Consider the following 24,983-nt stretch of genomic DNA (forward strand, 5'->3'; position numbering starts at 1 on the left):
GCATTCTTCTCTCAGTGTTTACTTTCATGTGTTTTACACTTTACCTTTCAAGTTCCCAAGAAACATCCGGATGCCACGTGCCTAATCCCTGTGCTCACATTCTCTTCTCTATGTAGAATCCCTGTGCTCACATTCTATTCTCTATGTAGAATCCCTGTGCTCACATTCTATTCTCTATGTAGAATGGTTTTCTCCTACTCTTTCTGGTTTTGTTTTGTTTTTTGTGTGTTTGTTTGTTTTGGCCTGGTGAGCTCCTCTTGTCTTTTGCCTCTTCCATAAAGTCTTCCTCATGCTCAGATATAATTTTTGCTAGATGAGCTCTTACGTATTGCGTTGTGTCATAATTACCTGTTACCTGTTTTGCTTTTTTTTCTGAGACAAAGTCTAGTTTTGTTGCTCAGGCTGGAGTGCACTGGCACGATCTCAGCTCACTGCAACCTCCACCTTTCAAGTTCAAGTGATTTTCATGCCTCAGCTTCCAAAGGATTATAAGCGTGTACAACCACGCCAGCTAATTTTTGTATTTTTAATAGAATCAGGGTTTTTCCATGTTTGCCAGGCTTGCCTCAAGTGATCCACCTGCCTTGGTCACCCAAAGTGCTAGGATTACAGGTGTGAGCCATCATGCCCGGCCTGGTTACCTGTTTTTGTATTGTTTGTTTTGTTTTGTTTTTGAGATGGAGTCTTGCTCTGTCACCTAGGCTGGAGTGCAATGGTGCAATCTTGGCTCAGTGCAACGTCTGATTCAAGCAATTCTCCTGCCTCAGCCTCCCAAGTAGCTGGGATTACAGGCACTCGCCACCACGCCTGGCTAAATTTTTTTTTTATTTTTAGTAGAGTCAAGATTTCACCATCTTGGCCAGGCTGGTCTTGAACTCCTGACCTCATGATCCACCCACCTTGGCCTCCCAAAATGCTGGGATTAGAGGCGTGAGTCACTGCGCTCGGCTGATTACCTTTTTTTATTTAAAGCTGGGAATATACATTTCTTTGGATATGTTGGTAGTTCAAATTGGTTTTTGAATTAGTAAATAAATTGAGATGGAGAAGAGTATGAATCTCACAATAAATTTTTTATTCTTTGTAAGTAGAATTATTAGAAAACATTGGCTTTTTTTTTTTTTTTTTTTTTTTTTTTTGAGACGGAGTCTCGCTCTGCCGCCCAGGCTGGAGTGCAGTGGCCAGGTCTCAGCTCACTGCAAGCTCCGCCTCCTGGGTTTACGCCATTCTCCTGCCTCAGCCTCCCAAGCAGCTGGGACTACAGGCGCCCGCCATGTCGCCCGGCTAGTTTTTTGTATTTTTTAATAGAGACGGGGTTTCACCATGTTAGCCAGGATGGTCTCGATCTCCTGACCTCGTGATCCGCCCGTCTCGGCCTCCCAAAGTGCTGGGATTACAGGCTTGAGCCACCGCGCCCGGCCAACATTGGCTTTTTAATGGATTTTTTAAAGTAGTGATCATCCCTTGCATGTGAAGGAAGTAAAGAAAAATGAAAATTTAAAAAATACACCTCAAAAGAACTGGTCATTACACCAGTGTTTGAGAAGGCCAATGTACTTACTGGTCTTCTACCCAGTCTAGAAGACTGCAGTCTTCTATAAAAATAATGATAGCAGTTTTAGTGAAATGGTTAAGGATGAAGGAGGATAAAATCTCTAATTTTCTTATCTCCCTGTGAACGAATACTAGCAGTGATTACTTTATCTGGAAATAAACTAGTGTAGACAGCCTAATCTAGAGAATAGTCAACTGTATCAATGCTGCTGGAAGACTGATTCAGATGATGATTAGTGCCCTGGTCAAGGAGGAGTGTCAGCTGGTTGCCATGGAACCCTGACTGTTGCGCTAAACACAGACAACTCCTGAGAGAACTTGGACTGCAAAAGGCAGTAGAGAAATGAATGGGTGACAAGTGAAGAAGAAGAATGTGAGATTCAAGGGACTTTTGTTTCATTTTCAATTTTAAAATGGAAACTGTTAGAGAGTATTTTTGTTTGTTGTTTGGAATAATCCAGTAGAGAAGAAACGTGTTTTTGGAATTTAGTTTTGTTTGCATGTGTGAGCTTTGGAAAGTTTGATCCATTCTCTTTTAAATATTTATAGTAAATCAATTCTTACAATTTCTATTCATGTATCATTTTATTGGAAAAGGTTTTTCTTTCAGAACTCGTTCAGAAATGGAATATTTTAATGTAATGGTATGTGAAAATGATGACCTAAAAGTTAAACTCACATGCATATATTTTTAGACTCTGTAATAATAAACATACAAACACTTGAGTCATATTGAATAGAATTTAAACATTCCTTGATGATTTATGTATCACAGTACCTTTGAAAGTAGCATCACGAATAGCTGTGCTTTAGCAAGGTACTCTGAAGTAACAGGTGTGTCACCTTTAAGGTTTGGGGAGGGGGAGGCTTTCTAATGAATAATAGAAAAGCAAACTCCTGAAAAAATTCATTGCAGACTGTTACTTTTGGATTGTGTAGTTCAAAGGTTAAAAAAAAAAAAATGTTTCCCTGGACCAACCAACAGACTCTTTGACATGTGTTGTACACTCAGTTAGTGTTGGTCGAATGCATGGATAGTTGAAAGGATGAATGAATGTTTTTTGGTGAATTTCTTTAGAGAAACCAAATTTTCAGATTACTAAAAGGTTTCCAAAACTGCATAGGTATAAAATCTTACTTTAAAACATTGCAAGACTCAGAGATTATTATTTGTAGTCATAGATAATATTAATTCATCTGCTATTATATTACTTGTAAACACTTGAAAATAAATATTACTTTTATAGCGTATTATAGAGTATCCTGAAACACGTATTTTGGAGCCAGAGTTCTTGGGTTTGAATGCTTAGTCTGCTACTGACCAGTTTTATGGGCCTGGGCAAATTATATGGCTTTTCTTTGCCTACTTTCTTTTTTTTTTCTTTTTTTTGAGACAGAGTCTTGCTCTGTCGCCCAGGCTGGAGTGCAGTGGCCGGATCTCAGCTCACTGCAAGCTCCGCCTCCCAGGTTTACGCCATTCTCCTGCCTCAGCCTCCCTAGTAGCTGGGACTACAGGCGCCCGCCACCTCGCCCAGCTAGTTTTTTGTATTTTTTAGTAGAGACGGGGTTTCACCGTATTAGCCAGGATGGTCTCGATCTCCTGACCTCGTGATCCACCCGTCTCGGCCTCCCAAAGTGCTGGGATTACAGGCTTGAGCCACCGCGCCCGGCCTTTCCTTGCCTACTTTCTTCCTGTATTAAATGCCTAGTAAGTTACCTACTACACAGAACTGTTGGGAGGATTCAAGACACTTAAACACTTGTACAGTGTTTAGAATAACAGTACCTGCACAGTATGTCCTGAAAAGCTCACCAATGTCATCATTTAAATGAGGGTTTCTGTTACATAATTAATATTTATCACGTAAGTCTTAGTACCAATTAAAGCTTGTTTGTATATGAAAGGGCAACAAGGCCTGGCACAGTGGCCCACGCCTGTAATCCCAGCACTTTGGGAGGCCAAGGCAGGTGGATCACCTTAGGTCAGGAGTTCAAGACTAGCCAAGCCAACGTGGTGAAACCCCGTCTCTACTAAAAATACAAACAATAAATAAATACATAAACTGGGCGTGGTGGCAGGCGCCTGTAATTCCAGCTACTCAGAAGGCTGAGGTAGGAGAATCACTAGAACCCTGGGGGTGGAGGTTGCAGTGAGCCGAGATCACGCCATTGTACACTGGCTTGGGCGACAGAGTGAGACTCCGTCTCAAAAAAAAAAAAAAAAAAAAAAATGGAGGGGGGGCAACAAGAGAAAAAACTAGTGTGTTATATATATTTTTTCTATGAAGTAATACAAGTAACATGTTTCTTCTTTTTCTTGGCTGTCAGAAAACTTGATCTAAACTTAATTTTTTATATTAGTAGTAATATATTTTATTTGTCCTATAATGCTACCCTTTCCATGTATAGTTTTATCCCCTTGTAGAAAATAATTGTATTTTATGTCACCTGTGAAAAATTTCCTGTAAACTTTATGAATAGGAGAGAGAAATTACAAATACAGAGGTTTTATTTAAGAAGTAGTTATAGATATTCTTCGTATTTTACATATTTACTATTTGCCTGATTGGAATTTTTTGGTTTTTTTTTTTTTTTTAGGCTTGCAAGGAAAACCTCTAATGAAAAGAACAAGGTATTGTAAAAGTAAATTTTCAAGGATGTTGTTGAAAATCCCGTATTAAAGTTCACTTAAAAACAGAAAATCCTTTGTTGTAAAGACGTTGGCTTTCAAAAAGCAACAGCAAAACCATTCATAAAGGTACCCTTTTAACCAAAGTCAGTTATTTTAAGAAGTACTTTGGTTTTGCTCATAGAAAAAGATGAATAGTTCCCACTGGTGTACATTTAGTATTTGCCATAAATGTTTGGTAGACATTTTGAAACAGTGTTATTTATTATAGGTTAAAAGAGATCTGTGTTCCAAGGATGACCTCAATGACATGATTTGGTCACCTGAAACATCCTCAGAGGATGATGACTTGCCTTATTCCAATGATAACAACTTTATGTTATTCATTGAACAACATGGAATGGAGCATAAAGGTAGGACCAATGCATAAATATAAGGCTTTTTCCCTATCCTGTAGTAAGGTATGCACACATTGCTTAGCACCATACCATAGATCACTGATGTGTTACAGGGATGTTCATCTCAGAAATCTGCCTTTACCCAGGGTCAGGTTGTCATTATCTCATACCTTGAATACTGTGATAACCTTATAACTCTTTTCCCTACTTCCCCACCTTCCAAAACCATGGTCTATTCTGCAACCATAATTATATACATTTTTAAAATTCACATCTGATCACGTTACCTGCTTGCTTAACACCCAGCTGCAACTTGTCATTGCTATAAGGTAAAGATGACAATGCTCTAGCTTTATACTACTTCATTTCATACCCTTGTTTCTCTCTATGTCACAGCCAGTGCCCAGGTGTTTGCTCCTACAATCCTTAGCTTTAGTGAAATATAGTTGATATATATTAAAGTGCACATATGTAAGATGTATAATTTAGTAAGTTTTGACAGGTGTATACATCTGTGAAACTGTCACCATAATCAACACAGTTATCATATCCATTACCCACAAAAGTGTCCTTTGCTGCCTTATGTTCCCTTTTTAGAAAAACTGCTAAATTGTTTTCCAAAAGATGTGTACCATTTTGTATTGTCATCGGCAGAATAGGACAGTTGCAGTTGCTGCATTTTTACACTAAGTACTGCAGTATTTATTTGTAGCCATTCTCATGGATGTGGTTACTGTGCATGATCCTAATGACTAAACATGTTAAACATCTTTCTATGGTTTTATTTGCCATCTGTATATCCTCTTTAGTGAACTATGTTTTCACATCTTTTTCCATTTACAAAATTAGATTGATGTTTTCTTGCTTGTTGAATTTTAATAGTTCTGGATATTATTACAAGAACATTTTTTCCAGTCTGTAGGTTGACTTTATTAATAGTGTCTTTTGAAGAGTTTTAAATTTTGAAGAACTTGTTTAGTTACAGAGTTTGCATTTTATGTCGTATCTAAGAAAACTTTGCCTAGCACAAGTAATTTTCTCAAAAATTTTATTCTGTGCATCATTCTAGAGGTCTTATAGTTCTGGGTCTTACATTTAAATGCATGTTTCATTTTGAGTTTATTTTTGTATATAGAATGAGGTATAGATTCAAGTTAACTTTTTGGATCTGAACAGCCAGTTGTTTGAGCACTATATGTGGAAATGGCTATCCTTTCTCTACCACATTGCCATCCTGCCTGCCTTTGTCAGAAATAAACTGGTTGCCTATATGTCATCTATTTGTGGACTTTCTATTGAATTCTATTAATTCAATGCTCCTCAAATTATGGTAGGGTTACTTCCTGATAAATCCACCCTTTCAGTCAAAAGCTAAGTAATACTTCATTAAACCCATTGTAAAATTAATAAGTTAAACCACCTGAAGTTGGGGACTGTCTGTATTTGACTTTTTTTATATAGGTTGAGCATCCCTAATTCAAAATCCCAAATCTGAAATGCTGTAAAATCCACAATGTTTTCATTGTCAGCCTGATCTCACAAGTGGAAAGTTCCATAACTGAGCTCATGTGCACAAACTTTGTTTCATTCAAAAATTACAAAATATTTAAAATTACTTTAAGAGGCCAGGCTCACGTGATGGCTAATGCCTGTAATCCCAGAACTTTGGGAGGCCGAGGCAGGAGGATCACTTTTGGTCAGGAGTTCAAGATCATCCTGGCCAACATGGCAAAACCCCATCTCTACTAAAAATACAAAAATTAGTTGAGCATGGTGATGCACACTGTATTCCCAGCTACTCAGGTGGCTGAGGCAAGAAATTGCTTCAACTTGGGAGGCAGAGGTTGCAATGAGCCATGATCTCACCACTGCACTCTGGCCTGGGTGACAGAGCAAGACTGTCTGAAAAATTAGAATAATAAAATAAAGTCAGATTACCTTCAGGCTTTGTGTATGAGGTGTATATGAAAAATAAGTGTATTTTGTGTTTAGACCTGGGTCCTATGTCCTAGAGATCTCATTATGTATATGCAAATATTCCAAAATCCAAAATCTGCAATACTTCTGGTCCCAAGCATTTTTAATAAGGGATACTCATCCTGTACCAGTGGCACATTGTTTTGATTACTATTGATTTATAATAATTCTGAAAATCACTTTTCAGATTTTGTTATTGGTTCTGTTTTGGTAACTATGAAGAGTGAGGGTTGCAGCCAGGAGTAGTGGGTCACAGAGCCAAGGCTTCAAATAAGCAGCTGGAAGCAGGCCCAGGAGCAAAACACTGACGACCCTCTCACTAGTCCAGTGGAGAGATGCAACCTGGGAACCAGGATGGTGGCTCGGTGACAAGCAAATGTGCTGCACTCCACACCATTCTGCGGTAGGTCAGTTCTGAAGTAATGCTGAGATATGAGCAGGTCTGACCACTGGGGTTCGCAGCAACAGAGCTCAGCCTCCTTGGGCACCGCGAAGGGTGCTCAGTCTCCAGAGAACCATCATCTCATTCTTGATAGCTCAAGGTCATCTACCAACCCCCACTTTCTGTTTTAGTTATAGTCAGTTAAAACATAAACCCACTTTTGAAACCTTAACTGCATGTTTTATGAAACCTGTATTATATAAAACTGTTTATCTGGGTAAAGAGCCAGAATCAAAGAAGAGTTTATATAGCTGTCTGTTGAAAAATGAAATTTGTCAGAATAGTAGAGGAAAACATTTCAGATACTATGAACGGGGTGTATATGGATACACGTATAAGCAGTAACAGTCATATTGGAAGTTATTCATAATGAGAAGCAGGCTTAGTGTGTTATTAAAAAGGTAATGTTAGGAAGTAAAGAACAATATATAGTGTTAGTTTATCTGTTAATACTGGATTTTCAAATTTTGTTTTTCTGATAGTTTCATTCATTTATATTGGGTGGATTAATTTGTAAGTGAATCTTTGAGGTGTTGGTCTATATGGCTTGAATCTGGTGACATCTGGTGTCTTACCAAGTAGTTTGTTGAAGTTTTGGGGAACTAGAAGTAATTCTTAAGAAGTAGATATATCACTAAAGATTAAGCTTCATTAAAATTCTCAATTTATACAAGAAAAATATATGTTATTTTCATTTTTATAAAGACTAAAGTTTTTATCTAATTGTTCTAAGTAGTTCATTTTAACTAAATATATGGATTTGTGAGCAGAACAAGACTCAGAAATGACATCAGAGGGAGAGCAAGAGAGCCTTGAAGGATGCGAGAGTAGCCAGCCACAGGTATGTCAAAATTTAATTTCAAATTTCTGGTTTTCTTTGGTAATGTAGCATAATCCAAATGAAATTACTTTTGGACTAGCCTTTTAGAATCAATCGAATATAATTTAATAGTTAATTTTAAAAACATTTTAACTGTTTCTAAAACTTAAAGTGTTCTAAGAATATACAGTGATTTACAGCTAATATTAATCTTGGAACTAAGGCAAAAAGTTCCTGAGTATTGTTTGCTGTTCCGTTTTTATAACCTAATATAATAAAGAAGGTAATATCAAATATTGAATTATAATTTTAAGCAATAAAAAATTATGAATAATTTAACAGTGATGGCTGCTGAGTTGGATTCCTGTTAAAGGAGTAATCATTGCCAGTGGTCCAAAATTTGCATTTGATATTATTTATGACTAATACCAAGATTAAACATGCATACTCCATTGTGATCGCTTACTAATTTCAATATCTATGTTCAGGGTAGAATGGGGTCATAAAATCAACCCAACTACCTATCAAGAGAATCAGACCTTGCAAAATGGCACTTTTGGTGTTTGGGTTCAAGCAATAATGTTCCCAACTTATTTCAACATAGGAAATCTGCAAATATTTTTAAATATTTTAAATCAACTGCCATTCGTAGGCCTGAAAATTTATTAGAACTTGACTTAAGCCTATAGTTTATATAGCTATATAACACTATTATTTTACAGTATATAATTTGAATTAAAATGTAAGAATTTGCTTTTCTTTTGATTGGTGTTGATTTTGACTCCTAATAATTTAAAGTTTGCCTTCTCACCAGTTAGTAATCTTTGAAAAAACACTCAAATGTCCATTGTTGGGTATCACTATTTCCAGCACAGTGAGATAAAATCTTGTTAAGTGAAGATGACTTTGTATTACTAAAAATAATCTCATTTTATTTTTGGTAAATCTGTCACACAATGAATTAATGTTACTGCAAACACTGTGAAAGTGAAGTTTGATGGTTTGTGTTTTTCTTATATTTTAGGCTTATGCAAACTATTTTTCACTTTTTGGTTACAAGAAAGTGATTTGGGATTAGGTAAACATATATTAAGAAATTTAACAGTTAAATTTTCATTTTTTCATACTTCATTATTTAAAGACAAAGTTGTCCTTAAAGCATATACCCTGACAGAAAAGACATCTGACAAACAAAACTCATAATCTTCCACTTTCACATCTGCAAAAAATGTCTCAGCAAACAGAAGTGAACAAGTACTGTAATAGCATACATCTGTATATGCAGGACTCCCTTATGTGCAAAAGTAGGAGGAAAATGTGGATCAAACAAGACAAATGAGGTGGAAAAAAACTTTAAAACTCATCAAAATTGAGTTAAAGCAGAATTTGGGTGAAATTTCTGAAGAATACAAAACTACTGCCTTGTTTTTAGGAAGAGCCACTCCATGATAACTACAGGAATAGCAAACTTAAAGAAAATACCCTCAAATTTGACAAATAATGCACCTGATTGTCAGGAAAAGATGTATCTGGGAGTGTTCATCTAATATGTATTCCTAATACTTCCTGTTTAAAAATAGTGCCGCCTCATAAATGTCTTTTGATCTCATTTATACTCTTGGTCTCCAGAATTTGCTTGCCAGTCATCTTCTAATTTTTATTTAAATGAAAATATACTGTGAAAATAGTAACAAACCAGACACAGAACATGCTTTTAACATTGACCAGGAGAATTTTATAATGACACAAAAAGTACAAAAGCAAGGAACTCAGAAGTAATTACCACTGAAATAAAAGAAGACCAAGAGTGTTGTAGGTCCATGATGAAAAAAATCACCAACATAATATCAATTGCAAATTGGACATCAGAAATGTGCCTCAGTTTAGTGATCCAACAAGCCTTTTAGATTTGTGGCTTACCTGCTCCACATAAATTAAGTATGTGAGAAAAAAAAAAGCATAGTGTTTCTGTTGTTACAGACACTTAATAAGAATACAAAACCAATACAGAACTTGTTCCAGAAACCATTATATCATAATTACAGTACAAATAACTATAAAAGAATAGAACTTGGGTTAGAAAATGTGCATTCTTCTCCACCACACAGTGACAGAGCATCATAAGTACATATAGAATAGTTACAGCACAATATACAAAGACTTAAGAATGAGGCAGGTATATTACAACTAGAGTTCCAGCCCTTGTGGCTGCTTTCATGGTCTGATGTTGAGTGCCTGCAGCTTTTCCAGGTGCACAGTATGAACTGTCAGTGGATCTACCTTTTTGGGGTCTGGAAGACGGTCGCTGTCTTCCCACAGTTCTTAGAAGAAAGAAAAGTTCAACTTCAGAAAGATTTACAGGGTCACTTGCTGCTATTTGTTCTTCTTTCTCTTGACCAATTATTTGGTGCATTCTAATTTTTTTACTTATGAAAAGCTCTTACGCCAAATGGGGTTATCTATATATGTAATTGTGTGTAGAAATAGATTATTTCTCAATTTAAATGATAGGAGTTCAGGAAAACATTCTATAATCTTCATTACTTAATCAGCCCAAGTCTGTCCATTTTCCAAGTGGCATAGGGACTGGAAAAAAACTAATCTATTCATATATCATGGATATAGACAATTCTAAACTAGGGTTAGCCTATATGAAATGCTTTAAACATTTAATAAGCTCTCGAGTTTAATTTTTCCCTATTGATTTAAAGATGAAATGCACTTAAACAATAAAGTGGGAAGTCAATGGGAAGGAAGCAATGACTGAGAAGTGCTCTAAAAATGTATCTATCCTTGAGAGTTGGAACAAATATTCATAGGCAAAGGAATCTGTATGTTGTGCTTTCAGGTGTGCAAGTTGATCCATTTCACTCAATATGTTAGGGCTTATAATTTCATCATGCCAACCTTAAATATGTTTGAAAACAAATGTATATAGATATCTCCATCTATTTTTAATCACAACTTCCACATGTTTCTGTCAAAGCAGATCTTAATGTGATTTTGTTTAATAGAGCATAAGTTTTAGCATGTATAACTTTATTATGTCAGTACCATGGATTCTCAGCCAAAAATTTAGTATATGACTCCAAAGTAGAAACCTGATTTAGGTACATCGAGTTTTAAAGATAAACAAAAATCTGGTGATGTTCACCTTTAAAAGTAAAAGTAGATGAGGCCTCTCAGCCCCTTCTGAGGCATTAAGTTACTTTCCCGGAGTTACACTTTTAATTCTTCTGATTAATTTGATGAATTTATCAGGTAATTTATCTGATTCAGCATTATGAAACAGTATTATCAGGTTTTGTGCAATAAAATGCTCGGAAATGCCAGGGGCTTTAGATGAATCATTTAATCTTTTTTGATAATGGGGCTAAAGTAGATAATTTCTTACACTGTATATCCTCCAGCTATAAAATGTCGTGGTTACTGAATGTGAAATTTGGAAAGCATCTCATTTTCCAGAACCCTAAAGTAGCATCTTAGCAGTTTGACTCTGTTTCTTGTGTGGTTTCAAATTTTGGTTCTTGTATTTCAGCAGGCACCTTCACATTTTTGATATCCTAGGATCCAAATGAAAAAAGTAAAATAAAAGACAGTGGGAAAAGAAAGCTTAACCGCAGAAAGGGGAAAGCTTCCTTTCTGTTCTTGGTGAAGCCCCACAATGTCACACCCTCTAAATCTGGCCGTTTAGTGTCAACTCCAGGAGGTACAGATAGAAGAGGACAGATTTCACGGCTTTCTTTTTATTTCTCTATTTCTGCTCGTCACAAGGGCACCGGGGGGGGGGGGGGAATGTATATTAGACAGCAATGGGAATAAAAGCACAAATTTGGAATGGGCCCATTTTGAAAGTTTTGAAAATTTTATTCACTCCAACAGAAATAAATCAGACTTTATATGAATTTCAATAAAAATTATAACACGTAGAATTATATATAATGATGAAAGTAAGCACAAGGTACTTTATCATGTCATGACCAATATGACAGACTGAGTCAAGTAATTAAATGAACACAAAAAAGTTCTATTAGATAAAATAATGACAGCTATTCTCAGTATGAAACTTTCATTGAAGGTTGAAGAAAAAATGAAGAAATGCAGAAATAAGAAAATGGAAGTTTCAAGAAACATCCATGCTGATGACAGTGACCATGATAATGATGTTGATGAATTAATTCACAAAATAAAGAACAGAAAACCTGATAATCATCAATTTCCCAGGAAGGAGCATGACAAGTTTGATAGGTAATCCTATAGCAATATTTAACAGCAGATCATTGTTAATTGTTCTATAAAATGAATTCTAATTTGGGTTAATATATACGATTAACAAATTTTGTACTTTTATGAGGAATATTCTGCCTTGCCTGGTAATCATAAAATGGAAATTAACAAGCAATGAGATACGATCTTTCCAATATATTGATGTTTTATTTAAAAAATAACTAGACAGACAAATGTGAAGAAAGATATGCTCTTATACACTGTTGCTAAATGAAATTGGTAAATCTTTATTGAAGGATAGTTTAGTAGCATGCCTCAAAATTTTAAATATGTCATTTCATTAACCTGACAGCTTTACTTCTGGGACTAGATTCTACAGGAAAATATGAGTTTACATATACACACAAGCAGTTAAGGTCATTAATTATATATTTGTTATATATATAATTTGTGATATATGTTATATATCACATATAGGCCAACATGTGTGTGTGTATAGTTATTTCTTTTTTTTTTTTTTTTTTTTGAGGCGGAGTCTCGCTGTGTCGCCTGGACTGGAGTGCAGTGGCCAGATCTCAGCTCACTGCAAGCTCCGCCTCCCGGGTCAGCTCACTGCAAGCTCCGCCTCCCGGGTTCACGCCATTCTGCCTCAGCCTCCCGAGTAGCTGGGACTACAGGCGCCCGCCACTTCACCCGGCTAGTTTTTGTATTTTTAGTAGAGACGGGGTTTCACTGTGTTAGCCAGGATGGTCTCGATCTCCTGACCTCGTGATCCTCCCGTCTCGGCCTCCCAAAGTGCTGGGATTACAGGCTTGAGCCACCGCGCCCGGCCGTATAGTTATTTCTTTATATGAAATTATTGCATGCATACATATATATCGTAAGAACTTTCATTATAGCATTGTCATATCAAAATGTTTGAGATTGCATAAAAGTCTATTAATAAGGAAATAAATAAATAGTCATACCCATAAAATAATGTAGTATGCAACCCTCTTATAAAAATGAAGTTGCATTTATAGTGTAGTGATTATTTCACCAGTAAAGTATCTTTAAAGCATTTGGTTTGATAACATATCTTGTATTAGTCTATTTTCATATTGCTATAAAGACACTACCTGACACTGGGTAATTTATAAACAAAAGAAGTTTAATTGACTCACAGTTCCTCATGGCTGGGGAAGCCTCAGGAAATTTACAGTCATTGCAGAAGGCAAAGGAGAAGCAAGCACCTTCTTCACAAGGCAGTGGGAGAGAGTGAGAGCAAGGAAGTCCCCTACTTTAAAACCATCAGCTCTTGTGAGAACTCACTATCACAAGAACAACATGGGGGAAACAGCCTCCATGATCAAGTCACCTCCCACCAGGTCTCTCTTCTAACAGGTGGGGATTACGATTTGAGATGAGATTTTGGTGGGGACACAGCACCAAACCATATTATTCCACCCCTGGCCCCTTTCAAATCTCATGTCTTTTTCACATTTCAAAACCAATACTGCCTTCCCAACAGTGCCCCCAATGTCTTAACTCAGTCAAGCATTTACCCAAAAGTCCAAGTTCAATGTCTCATCCGAGACAAGGATGTGAGCCTGTGAAATCAAAAACTAGTTAGTTAGTTCTAAGATACAATGAGGGTACATGCACTGGGTAAATGTTCCCATTCCAAATGGGAGAAATTAGCCAAAACAAAGGTGCCATGGGCCCCATGCAAGTCTGAAACTCTACTTGGCAGTCATTAAATCTAAAAGCTCCTAAATGATCTCCTTTGACTCCGTGTCTCACATCCAGGGCACACTGATGCGAACTGTAGGCTCCCATGGCCTTGGGCAGCTCTGCCGCAGGGGCTCTGCAGGGCACAGCCCTTGTGGGCTCCCATGGCCTTGGGCAGCCCTGCCGCTGGGGCTCTGCAGGGCACAGCCCTTGTGGCTGCTGTCAGGGTCTGATGTTGAGTGCCTGCAGCTCTTCCAGGTGCACGGTATGAGCTGCCAGTGGATCTCCCTTTTTGGGGTCTGGAAAATGGTCACCCTCTTCTTACAGCTCTTCGAGGCAGTGCCCCATTGGGAGCTCTTTGTGGGGGCTCCAACTCTACATTTCCCTTCTGCACTGCCCTAGCAGAGGTTCTTCTTGAGGGCTCTGCCCCTGCAGCAGATTTTGCTTGGACATCCAGGCATTTCCATACATCCTCTGAAATCTAGGCAAAGGTCCCCAAACCTCCCCTCTTGTGTTCTGCGCACCTGTAGGCCCAACACCACATGGAAGCTGCCAAGGCATGGGGTTTTCACTCTCTAAAGCAACAGCCTGAGCTGTACCTTGGCCCTTTTTACCATGGCTGGAGCTGGAGCAGCTGGGATGCCAGGTGCCATGTCCCAGGTCTGTACAGAGCAGCGGGGCCCTGGTCCCAACCCAAGAAACCATTTTTCCTCTGCACCTGTGATGGGAGGGACTTCTGGGAAGATTTGTGACATGCCCTGGAGACATTTTCCCCGTTGTCTTGGCTATTAACACTCAGCTCCTTGTTACTTATGAAAGTTTCTGCAGAAGGCTTGAATTTCTGCCCAGAAAACAGGTTTTTCTTTTCTACCACGTAGTCAGGCATCAAAGTTTCCAAACATTTATGGTTTGCTTCCTCTTTAAACATAAGTTCCAGTTCAAAACCATCTTTGTGACCACATGAATGCTTTTCAGAATAAGCTAGCTTACATATGGAATGCTTTTCTGCTTAGAAATCTCTTTTGCCAGATACTTAAATCATCTCTCTCAAGTGTAAAGTTCTACAGATCTCTAGGGCAGGGGCAAAATGCCACCATTCTCTTTGCTAGAGTATAGCATGAGTGACCTTTACTTTAGTTCTCACTAACTTCCTCATCTTCATCTGAGACTGTGTCAGCCTGGACCTCATTGTCCATATCACTATCAGCATTTTGGTCAAAACCATTCAGCAATTTGCTAGGAAATTCCCAGCTTTTCCCATCTTCCTGTCATCTTCTGAGCCCTCGAAACTGTTCTAACCTCTGTGAGTTACCTAGTTCCAGTCTCTTCCACATTTTCAGATTATCTTTATAGCAGTACCCCACTCTGCAAGTACCAATTCTCCTAAGCAAATTTTGTCAGAATACAATATTGTATGATCTTAATACTTACAGTGTTGACTGAGTTAGAAAAGGAAGCTACATGCTACGTTGGCACTTTACTTTGTTACCAACAGAATCGTTAGTTATAAAATTGTTGTTTTTCTCAATGCAAAAGTGCTCAAATGTTGGACCTTTATAATAATCTGAATATTGCCAAGGGATTGCACATGGGGAACCATAATTTATATAAAGATTTACAATATTGCTAAAAGTTATCGAAGTATATCAAAGGACCTTTGATCTACCAAGCCAGGAGTTGGCCAACTTTTTATGTAACTTTTAGGCTTCATGGACCAGAGGGTCTGTGTTGTTGTAGTCCAACATCTTTCATAGACAATAAATGAATAGGTGTCACTCTGTCACTTGATAAGTGAATTACTGTCATTCAATAAATGAATAGGTTTCCTTGTCATTCAATAAAAGAATAGGTTTCAATGTTACAAAAAAAAAAAAAAAAAAACACAAACAGGTAGTAGGCTGAATTTGGCACACACTATTTATTATTTGGCACACACTGTTTATATAATTTGCTGACCCTGTGTGCTTAAAACAAGGAGCTGCCAATGCAGTGTATGTCCTGTTTAGAGGCACTCTCAATGCATATCATTATTCTTCCTTTGAAAAGTATGAACCACACCATATTTTCAGTAGACTTCATATTGTGTAATTTACAAAAATTAAGTTTACAAAATAAGATATTTTTGCATTGTCACTTTTTATTCCTGTTACAGAACTGAGTATTTTAGTATGACTAATTGCTTTGTGTATTTGATGAGTTTAAAATGTCCCAGAGTTGGGTGAGTTTTCTCAAGTAAAAAATACTGTCCTTGAAATCATTAGTCTTTCTGTGGTCTTTATAAGCATGAGCAAAATAGTAATCACTTTTATATAATCTAGAAATGCTCAAGGGGATTTCTAGTTCTATAATTTTATGGCTTTATTCATTTATACCATGGTCTGGCTTATAAAAATGCCATATGTATATAATTTTTAAAATGCTTAAAGTGTTAAAACATACTATGTAACTAATCATCGTAAAAGGATTGGGAAATTCAAGAAGAATATTAGGTCATACATGATAATGCCACTTAGGTATGATATCCTTGAGATTGAACCATCTGTACTCATGGACTCAACTTTCCCTTTCATTCACTCTTGAACTCTGTCATAATTTTCACTCTCACCGCTCCTCCAAACTTGCTATTCTCAAGCTTTTCATTTTTTCACTGTGATACATCTAGGCATAATTTCTTAGATCTCCTTTTATTTAGCCTATCAGCAATATTTGACCCCATGGAGAACTTTCTCCTGCATATCACTTTGTTCACTTGGCTTTCAGAATGTCACTCCCTCACCTAGATTTTCCTCCTGCCTTTCTAGTTGTTTGAGTTGTGACATTAGGTTGTTATCCTTGAGATCTTTCTTTGTGATGTGAGCATTTAGCTTCCTCCCTGTGATGCAAGGTTGTTTCAACATGTGCAGATGAATAGGCCAGGCACAGTGGCTCACGCCTGTAATCCCAGCACTCTGGGAGGCTGAGGTGGGCAGATCATGAGGTCAGGAGATCGAGACCATCCTGACTAACATGATGAAACCCCGTCTCTACTAAAAATACAAACAATTAGCTGGGTGTGCTGGCACGCACCTGTAGTCTCAGCTACTCAGGAGACTGAGGCAGGAGAATCGCTTGAACCCGGGAGGCAGAGGTTGCAGTGAGCCAAGATTGCACTACTGCACTCCAGCCTTGGTGATAGAGCGAGACTCAGTCTCAAAAAAAAAAAAAAAAAAACAATAAGTGATTAATCAAATAAACAGAATTACTCTGTTTATTATTGAGATAATCACATCTCAATAGATTCAGAAATGTCTTTTAATGAAATTCAACATACATTTATGTTAAAAACTCTCAACTAGTTATTGAAGGAACATACCTCAAAATAGTAAGAGCCATATATGACAAACCCACAGCAAACATCATACTGAATGAGCAAAAGCTGCAAGCGGTCCCCTTGAAAGGTGGCACTAGACAAGGATGCCCTCTCTCACCACTTCTTCCCAACATAGTATTGTAAGTTCTGGCCAGGGTAATCCATCAAGAGAAAGAAATAACGGGCATCCAAATAGGAAGACAGGAAGTCAAACTATCTTAGTTTGAAGATGACATGATCCTATACCTAGAAAACCACATAGTGTGAGCCCAAAATCTTCTTAAGCTGATACAACTTGAGGAAAGTTTCAGGATACAAAATCAATGTGCAAAAATTACTACCATTCCCATAGACCAACAATAGTCAAGTGAAGAGCCAAACCAAGAGGGAACTCTTACAATTGCCACCAAAACAACAACATAAAAACCTAGGAATACAGCTACGTAGAGAGGGGAAAGATCTCTACAAGGAGAACTACAAAACACTGTTCAAAGATAGAGTTTGAGACCAGCCTGGCCAACATGGTGAAACCCTGTCTCTACTAAAAATACAAAAAGTAGCCAGGCATGGTGGCAGTCGCCTGTAATCTCAGTTACTCGGGAGGCTGAGGCAGCTGGAACCCAGGAGGCGGAGATTGCAGTGAGCAGAGATCATGCCATTGCACTTCAGCCTAGGCCGACAACAGCAAGACTCCATCTCAAAAAAAAAAAAGGAAAAAAAAAAAAATCATACTGCCCAAAGCATTTGATAGACTCAATGCTGTTCCTATTAAACTACCACTGACATTCTTTACAGAAATACAGGAAACTATTTTAAAATTCATAGGGAACCAGAAAAAGGCGTGAATAGCCAAGCAGTCCTCAGCAAAAAGAACAAAGCTGGAGGAATCACACTACCTGACTTCAAACTATACTACAGAGTTACAGAAACCAAACAACATGGCACTGGTTCAAAACAGACACATGGACCAGTGGAACAAAAGAGAAGCCAGAAACAAGACCACACAGCTGCAAATCTCTGATCTTGAACAAACCTGACAAAAAGCAACAAGGACAGGACCGTATTCAATAAATGGTGCTGGGATAACTGGCTAGCCATATGCAGAGGATTGAAAGTTCACCGTTTCCTTATGCCATAAACAAAAATTACCTCAAGATGGATTAAAGATTTAACTGTAAAATTGAAAACTATAAAAACCCAGGAAGATAATCTAGGCAATACCATTCTGGACATAGGCACCAGCAAAGATTTCATCATGAAGATGCCAAAGCAATTGCAACAAAAGCAAAAATTGACAAATGGAATCAAATTGAACTAAGGAGCTTGTGCAGAGCAAAAGAAACTGTCATCAGACTGAACAGACAACCTCCACAAGGGAAGACGTTTTTGCAAACTATGCATCTGGCAAACGTCTGATATCTAACATCTGTAAGAAACGTAAATACAAGAGAAAACCCTATAAAAAGTGGGCAAAGGACATGAACAGATACTTTTCTTTTTTTCTTTTTATTTTAGTCTTGCTCTGTCTCCCAGGCTGGAGTGCGGTGCTGTGATCTTAGCTCACTGCAACTTCCTCATCCCAGGTTCAAGTGATTCTCATGCCTCAGCCTGCCGAGTAACTGGGACTACAGGCATGCCCTACCACACTCTGCTAATTTTTGTATTTTTAATAGAGATGGGTTTTTGCCATGTTGACCAAGCTGGTCTCAAACTTCTGACCTCAAGTAATCTGCCCACCTTGGCCTCTCAAAGTGCTGTGATTACAGATGTCAGCCACTGCTCCAGGCCAAGAACAGATACTTTTCAAAAGAAGACATACACAAGATCAACAAACATGGAAAAAAAGCCCAACTTCACTGATCGTTAGAGAAATGCAAATCAAAACCACAATAACATGCCATCTAACACAGTAAGAATGCTATTATTAAAAAGTCCAGGCCAGGCATGGTGGCTCATGCCTATAATCCACCACTTTGGGAGGCCGAGGCAGATGAATCAGGAGGTCAGGAGTTTGCGACCAGCCTGACCAATATTGGTGAAACATCGTCTCTACTAAAAATACAAAAATTAACCTGGTATGGTGGCACTCGCCTATAATCCCTGCTACTCAGGAGGCTAAGGCAGGAGAATTGCTTGCACCTGGGAGGCAGAGGTTGCAGTGAGCTGAGATCACGCCACTGCATTCCAGCCTGGGCGACAGACTGAGACTCTGTCTCAAAAAAAAAAGGTACAAAAATAACAGATGCTGGTAAGGTTGCACAGAAAAAGGAATGCGTATACATTGTTGGTGGGAGTGTACATTATTAGTTCAGCCATTGTGGAAAACAGTGTGGCATTTCCTCAAAGACAGAAGTACCATGCAACCTAGCAGTCTCATTACTGGGTATATACCCAAAGGAATATAAATTATTCTGTTATAAAGACACATGCATGCATATATTCATTGCAGTACTATTCACAATAGCAAAGACCTGGAATCAAAGTAAATGCCTATTACTGATAGACTGTATATAGAAAATGTGGTACATATACACCAGGAAATATTAGGTAGCCATAAAAAAATGAGATCATGTCATTTGCGGGAACATGGATGGAGCTGGAGGCCATTATCGTTAGCAATTTAACACAGTAAAAGAAAACCAAATACCACATGTTCTCTCTCAAAAATGGGAGCCAAATGGTAAGAACACACAGACACATTGAGAGGAGCAACACACACTGGCATCTTTTGGAAGGTGGAGAGCGGAGGTAAAGGATCAGGAAGAATAACTAATGAGTACTAGGCTTAATACGTGTGTGATGAAATAATCTGCAACAAACCCCCGTGACACAAGTTTACATACATAACAAGCCTGCAGTTGTACCACTGAACTTAAAAGAAAAGCCAAGGTTAAAATCTTACTTTAAAAATATTGCAAGATTCAGAAATTGTTACTTATATTCAGAAATGGAAAGATAATATGAATTCATCTGCTATCATATTACTTGAAAATAAATACTACTTTCATAATGTATTGTGAAACACATATTTTGGAGCCAGAGTTCTTGGGTTGAATGCTTAGTCTGCTATTGAACAGTTTTATGTGTTTGGGCAAGTTATGTGGCTTTCTGTGCCTAGTTTCTTTCTTTATCAAGTATCTAGCATGTTACCTACTTGACAGAGTTGCTGGGAGGATTTAAGTGACGGAAATACATGCACAGTGTTTAGAATAGTACACAGTACTCGCACAGTGTGTCCCGAAACGACTAGCTAATGTTATCATTAAAAAAGGGATTCTGTTACGTAAGTAATATTTATCAAATAGGTCTTAGTACCAGTGAAACTTGTTTGTATTGAAAAGGGCGATGAGAGAAAACCCAGGATACATATTTTTCTATCAAATACTGCAAATAATGTGGTTTTTTTCTGTCTTTGATGATCAGAAAGCTTGATTTAAATTAATATTTTGACATTAGTATATTTCATTTGTCCTGTAGCACCACCCTTCCCTTTATAGTTTTTCCCCTTGTAAAAAATGTTTTTGCATCACCTGTAAAAACATTACCTGTAAACATTATGAATAAGAGAGAGAAATTACAAATACAGAGGTTTTTATATAAAAAAGTTTTAGATATTCTTTGTATTTTACGTATTTACTAATAGCCTGATTGGATTTTTTTGGTTTTTTTTTTTTTTTTAGGCTTGCAAGGAAAACCTCTAATGAAAAGAGCAAGGTATTGTAAAAGTAAATTGTCAAGGATGTTGTTGAAAATCCCTTATAAAAGATCATAGTAAAAAAACAGAAATCTTTTGTTGTAAAGACATTGATTTTGATAAAGCAGCATTAACCATTCATAAAAGCACCTTTTAACCAAAGTCAGTTATTTTAAGAAGTACCTGTGTTTTTGCTCATATAAAAAGATGGATAATTCCCACTGGTGTATATTTAGTATATGCTATAAATATTTTGAGGGCATTTTGAAACAGTGTTATTTATTTTATAGGTTAAAAGCCAAATATATTTCAGCGATGACCTTAATGATGTAACTGGGTCATCTAAAAAAACCTCAGAGGATGATGACTTGCTTTACTCTGATGATAAGAATTTTATGTTACACATTGAACAACATGGAATGGAGTGTAAAGGTAGGACCAACGCATACATATAAGGTTCTTTCCCTATCCTATAGTAATGTATGCAGATACTGCTTAGCACTGTACCATAGATGTGTTATAGGGATGCTCATCTTGGAAGTATGCTTCTTGTGAACATAGAATGAGAACTACTGTATCTTGTATACTGTTAGCCAAAGAGCTGTGATCATTCCACTGTACCTTTCTCAGTGTGAATGACACTCTTAAATCTATTTGTTGACTCTGCTTCTCTTCTATGCCTTCACACAGGGTCAGGTTATCATTATCTCATACCTGGAATACTGTGATAACCTTATTTAACTCTTTTCCCTACTACCCCACCTTCCAAAACCATGGTCTATTCTGCAATCATAATTATATACATTTTAAAATTCACATCTGATCATGTTACCTGTTTGCTTAACACCCAGCTGCCACTTATCATTGCTATAAGGTAAAGATGACAATGCTCTAGCTTTATACTACTTCATTTCACACCCTTGTTTCTGTGTCACAGCCAGTGCCCAGGTGTTTGCTCCTACAATCAGTAGCTTCAGGGAGGTATAACTGATACATGTTAAAGTGCACATATGTAAAATGTACAGTTTGATAAGGTTTGACAGATACATACACATGTGAAACTGTCACCATAATCAAGGTAGTTATCCATAACCCACAAAAGTGTCCTATGCAGCTTTATGTTCCCTTTTTAGAAAAAGTTGCCAAATTGTTTAAAAAAAAAGTGTACCATTTCCATCTCATCAGCACAACAGGACAGTTGTGGTTACTGTGTTGTCACACTAAGTATTGCAGTATTTATTTGTAGCCATTCTTATGGGTGTGGTTAATATGCATGATCCTAATGACTAAACATGTTCACCTCATATACACAAACTTTGTTTCATGCACAAAATTATTGAAAGTATTTTTTTAATTACCATCTGTCTTTGTGAATAAGTATTTTGTGTTTAGACACGGGTCCTATCGCCAAGATATTGCATCATGTATATGCAAATATTCCAAAATCCAAAACCTGAAACACTTTTGGTCCAAGCATTTTTAATAAGGGATATTCATCCTATACTAGTGGCCAACTGTTTTGGTTACTGGATGTATATAATTGTTGTTGAAGTTGATTTTTCTCTTCTTCATTGTGTTTTGCCTATGCTAGTTTTACATTTCCACATGAACTTTAGAATCAGCTTGTCAATTTAAAAAAAATTTAGAATCACCTTGTCATTTAAAAATGTCCAACAAGTGCTGGCTTGTTGGACATTAGGTTAGAATTGTGTGTATTTATAGATTAATTTATGGAGAGTGGACATCTTAACAATAATGAATCTTCCTACTCTTTAAAAAATGGATGTCTGCATTTATATGTCATATTTAATTTTCTCAGTAATATTGTGTAGTTTTTAGTGTGTATAGTCTATAGTTATCACATTTATCTGTTTCAGTTTTTGATGTAGTTGTAAATGATATGCTTAAAAATTTAATCTGATTGTGTATCATGAGTGTATAGAAATACAGTTGATTTTTGTATGTTGGTTTTGTATACTTCAATCTTACTGAACTCACTTATTAGTCCTGGTACTAATAATACTCACTTATTAATTCGTGGTAGATTTGATCAGATTTTCTACATAGACCAAAGATTATCAAACCTTTTCTTTCTCAAAGTACCCTCTTATTAAAGACTTGTGGCAAAAGGGGTTTCTCTTGTAGCTGATAGACTCTGCCATTGTAGTATGAGAGCAGCCATGGACAACCTGTATGTTAATGAACACAGCTGTGCTCACTGACAAAGACAAGAAGCAGGCCCACAGGTTAGAGTTTACTCAAACCTATTGTGTGGTCATGGTTGTGTATAAAGATAGTTTTATTTATTTTTTCAACTGGGATGACTTTTATTTCTTTTTCTTGCCCGACTGCGCTAGCTAGAGTCTTCAGAACAATGCTGCATAAAAGCAGTGAAAGCAGACATTCCTGTGTTGTTGTTCATCTTCTGGGGAACATACTCAGTTTTTCACCATGCTACATGTTAGCTGAAGGTTCATCATAGATGCTCTTTATCTTGCTGAGGAAGGTCCCTGGATTCTTACTTTGCTGAGACTTTTTCATTTTTACAAAATCAGGAATAAGTGTTGAATTGTATCAAATGCCTCTATCTGTTGAGATGATTCTATGGATCTACTGTTTTCCATTGTTAATCTGGCAGATAACAACGATGTTTGAATGTTAAGGTGACCCTGCAGTCCTGGGAAAAAAACCCATTTGTTTATGATGTATTGTCCTTTTATTATACTGTTGGATTCAATTTTCAAAGAAGTTATGATAAAGTGTTTATTGGTTTATTATAAAGAGTTTATTTATTAGACCAGTTTTATGTTCACAGCGAAATTGAGAGGAAGGTACAGAGACTTTCAAATACCTCTACCTGCACACATATGTAGCCTCCCTCCTTATCAGTAACCCTTCCATAGTGATACAGTTGCTATAATGGATGAGCCTACATTGGCACATCAGAATCACCTGCAGCCCGTAGTGTGCATTGTACACTGGTGCTCTACATCATATGGGTTTGATCTTAAGGTACACTGACATGTATGCGGGTCATATACATTTCACTTCCCTAAAAATCCTCAGTACTCTGCCTGTGTATCCTTTCCTGGTGTCCCTCATCCTCTGGCAGCCACTGATCTTTTTACTGTACCCATAGTTTTACATTTTCCAGAAAGTCATATAGTTGGAATCATACAGAAAGTAACATTTTAAGGCCGGGCACAGTGGCTCACGCCTGTAATCCCAGCACTTTTGCGATGCCAAGATGGGTGGATCACCTGAGGTCAGGAGTTCAAGACCAGCCTGGCCAACATGGCGAAACCCTGTCTCTACTAAAAATACAAAAATTAGCCGGGTGTGGTGGCAGGCGCCTGTAATGCCAGCTGCTCAGGAGGCTGAAGCAGGAGAATCGCTTGAAGCTGGGAGGCAGAGGTTGCAGTGAGCCAAGCTTATGTCATTGCACTCCAGCCTGGGAGACAGAGCAAGACTCTGTCTCAAAACAAAACAAAAAAAGTAGCCTTTTTAGGTTGGCTTGTTTGACTTGGTAATATGCATGTATGGTTCCTTCATGTATTTTCATGGTTTGATTTGTCATATCTTTTAGCATGGATAATATTCCATTGTTGGCTGTTTAACCACAGTTTATTCTTTCACCTACTGGAGGATGTCTTGGTTGTTTCACAAATTGATTCAGTTTTTACATTCATGCTCATGAGGGAGTTTTTTTTTAATTGGTAATATCATTGTCTGGTTTTGGCTCAGGATAATGCTAACATTGAAGAGTAAGTTGGGGTGTACTTTTTTGTTTTTTTTTTTTGGAGAGTTAGGATTGAATTGTATTATTTCTTATGAAATGTTTAGTGGAGTTCACTGCCATAGCTAACTGAGTTTGAATTTCTTTTGGTAGGATGGTCTTCAGCTATGAAGTTTTTTTTTTTTATATTTAGGGCAATCAGGTTATTTATTGCTTCTTGGTTGACATTTAGTAATTTTCCCTTTTAAGGAATTTGTTAATGTTATCTATTTTGTCATGTTACACATAAAAATTATAATGTCACCTTGTTTTCTTTTTTTGTATCCGTACAGTCTGTAATCATGTGACATTACTATTTCTGAAATTAGTAATTTGTAACTTCTCTTCTTCCTGATCAGCCAGGGTAAATAGACATTTCTCACATTTATCAATCTCCAAAGTGTTTGG

The 24,983-nt window shown here is 37.3% G+C and overlaps 1 protein-coding gene across 1 annotated transcript in view; it reads left to right on the forward strand.

Moving 5' to 3' along the window:
* ANKRD62 (ankyrin repeat domain 62) overlaps window positions 1-24,983 on the forward strand; it is a 73,780-nt gene that overhangs the window by 39,374 nt on the left and 9,423 nt on the right. Inside the window, 4 exon segments of the mRNA XM_033178401.1 lie at window positions 7,771-7,841; window positions 11,899-12,068; window positions 20,787-20,820; window positions 21,091-21,232. Coding sequence (XP_033034292.1) covers window positions 7,771-7,841; window positions 11,899-12,068; window positions 20,787-20,820; window positions 21,091-21,232 — 417 coding nt within the window.

This window comes from Trachypithecus francoisi, unplaced genomic scaffold (genome assembly GCF_009764315.1).
Source record: "Trachypithecus francoisi isolate TF-2019V2 unplaced genomic scaffold, Tfra_2.0 Lachesis_group19, whole genome shotgun sequence".
Lineage (NCBI taxonomy): Eukaryota > Metazoa > Chordata > Mammalia > Primates > Cercopithecidae > Trachypithecus > Trachypithecus francoisi.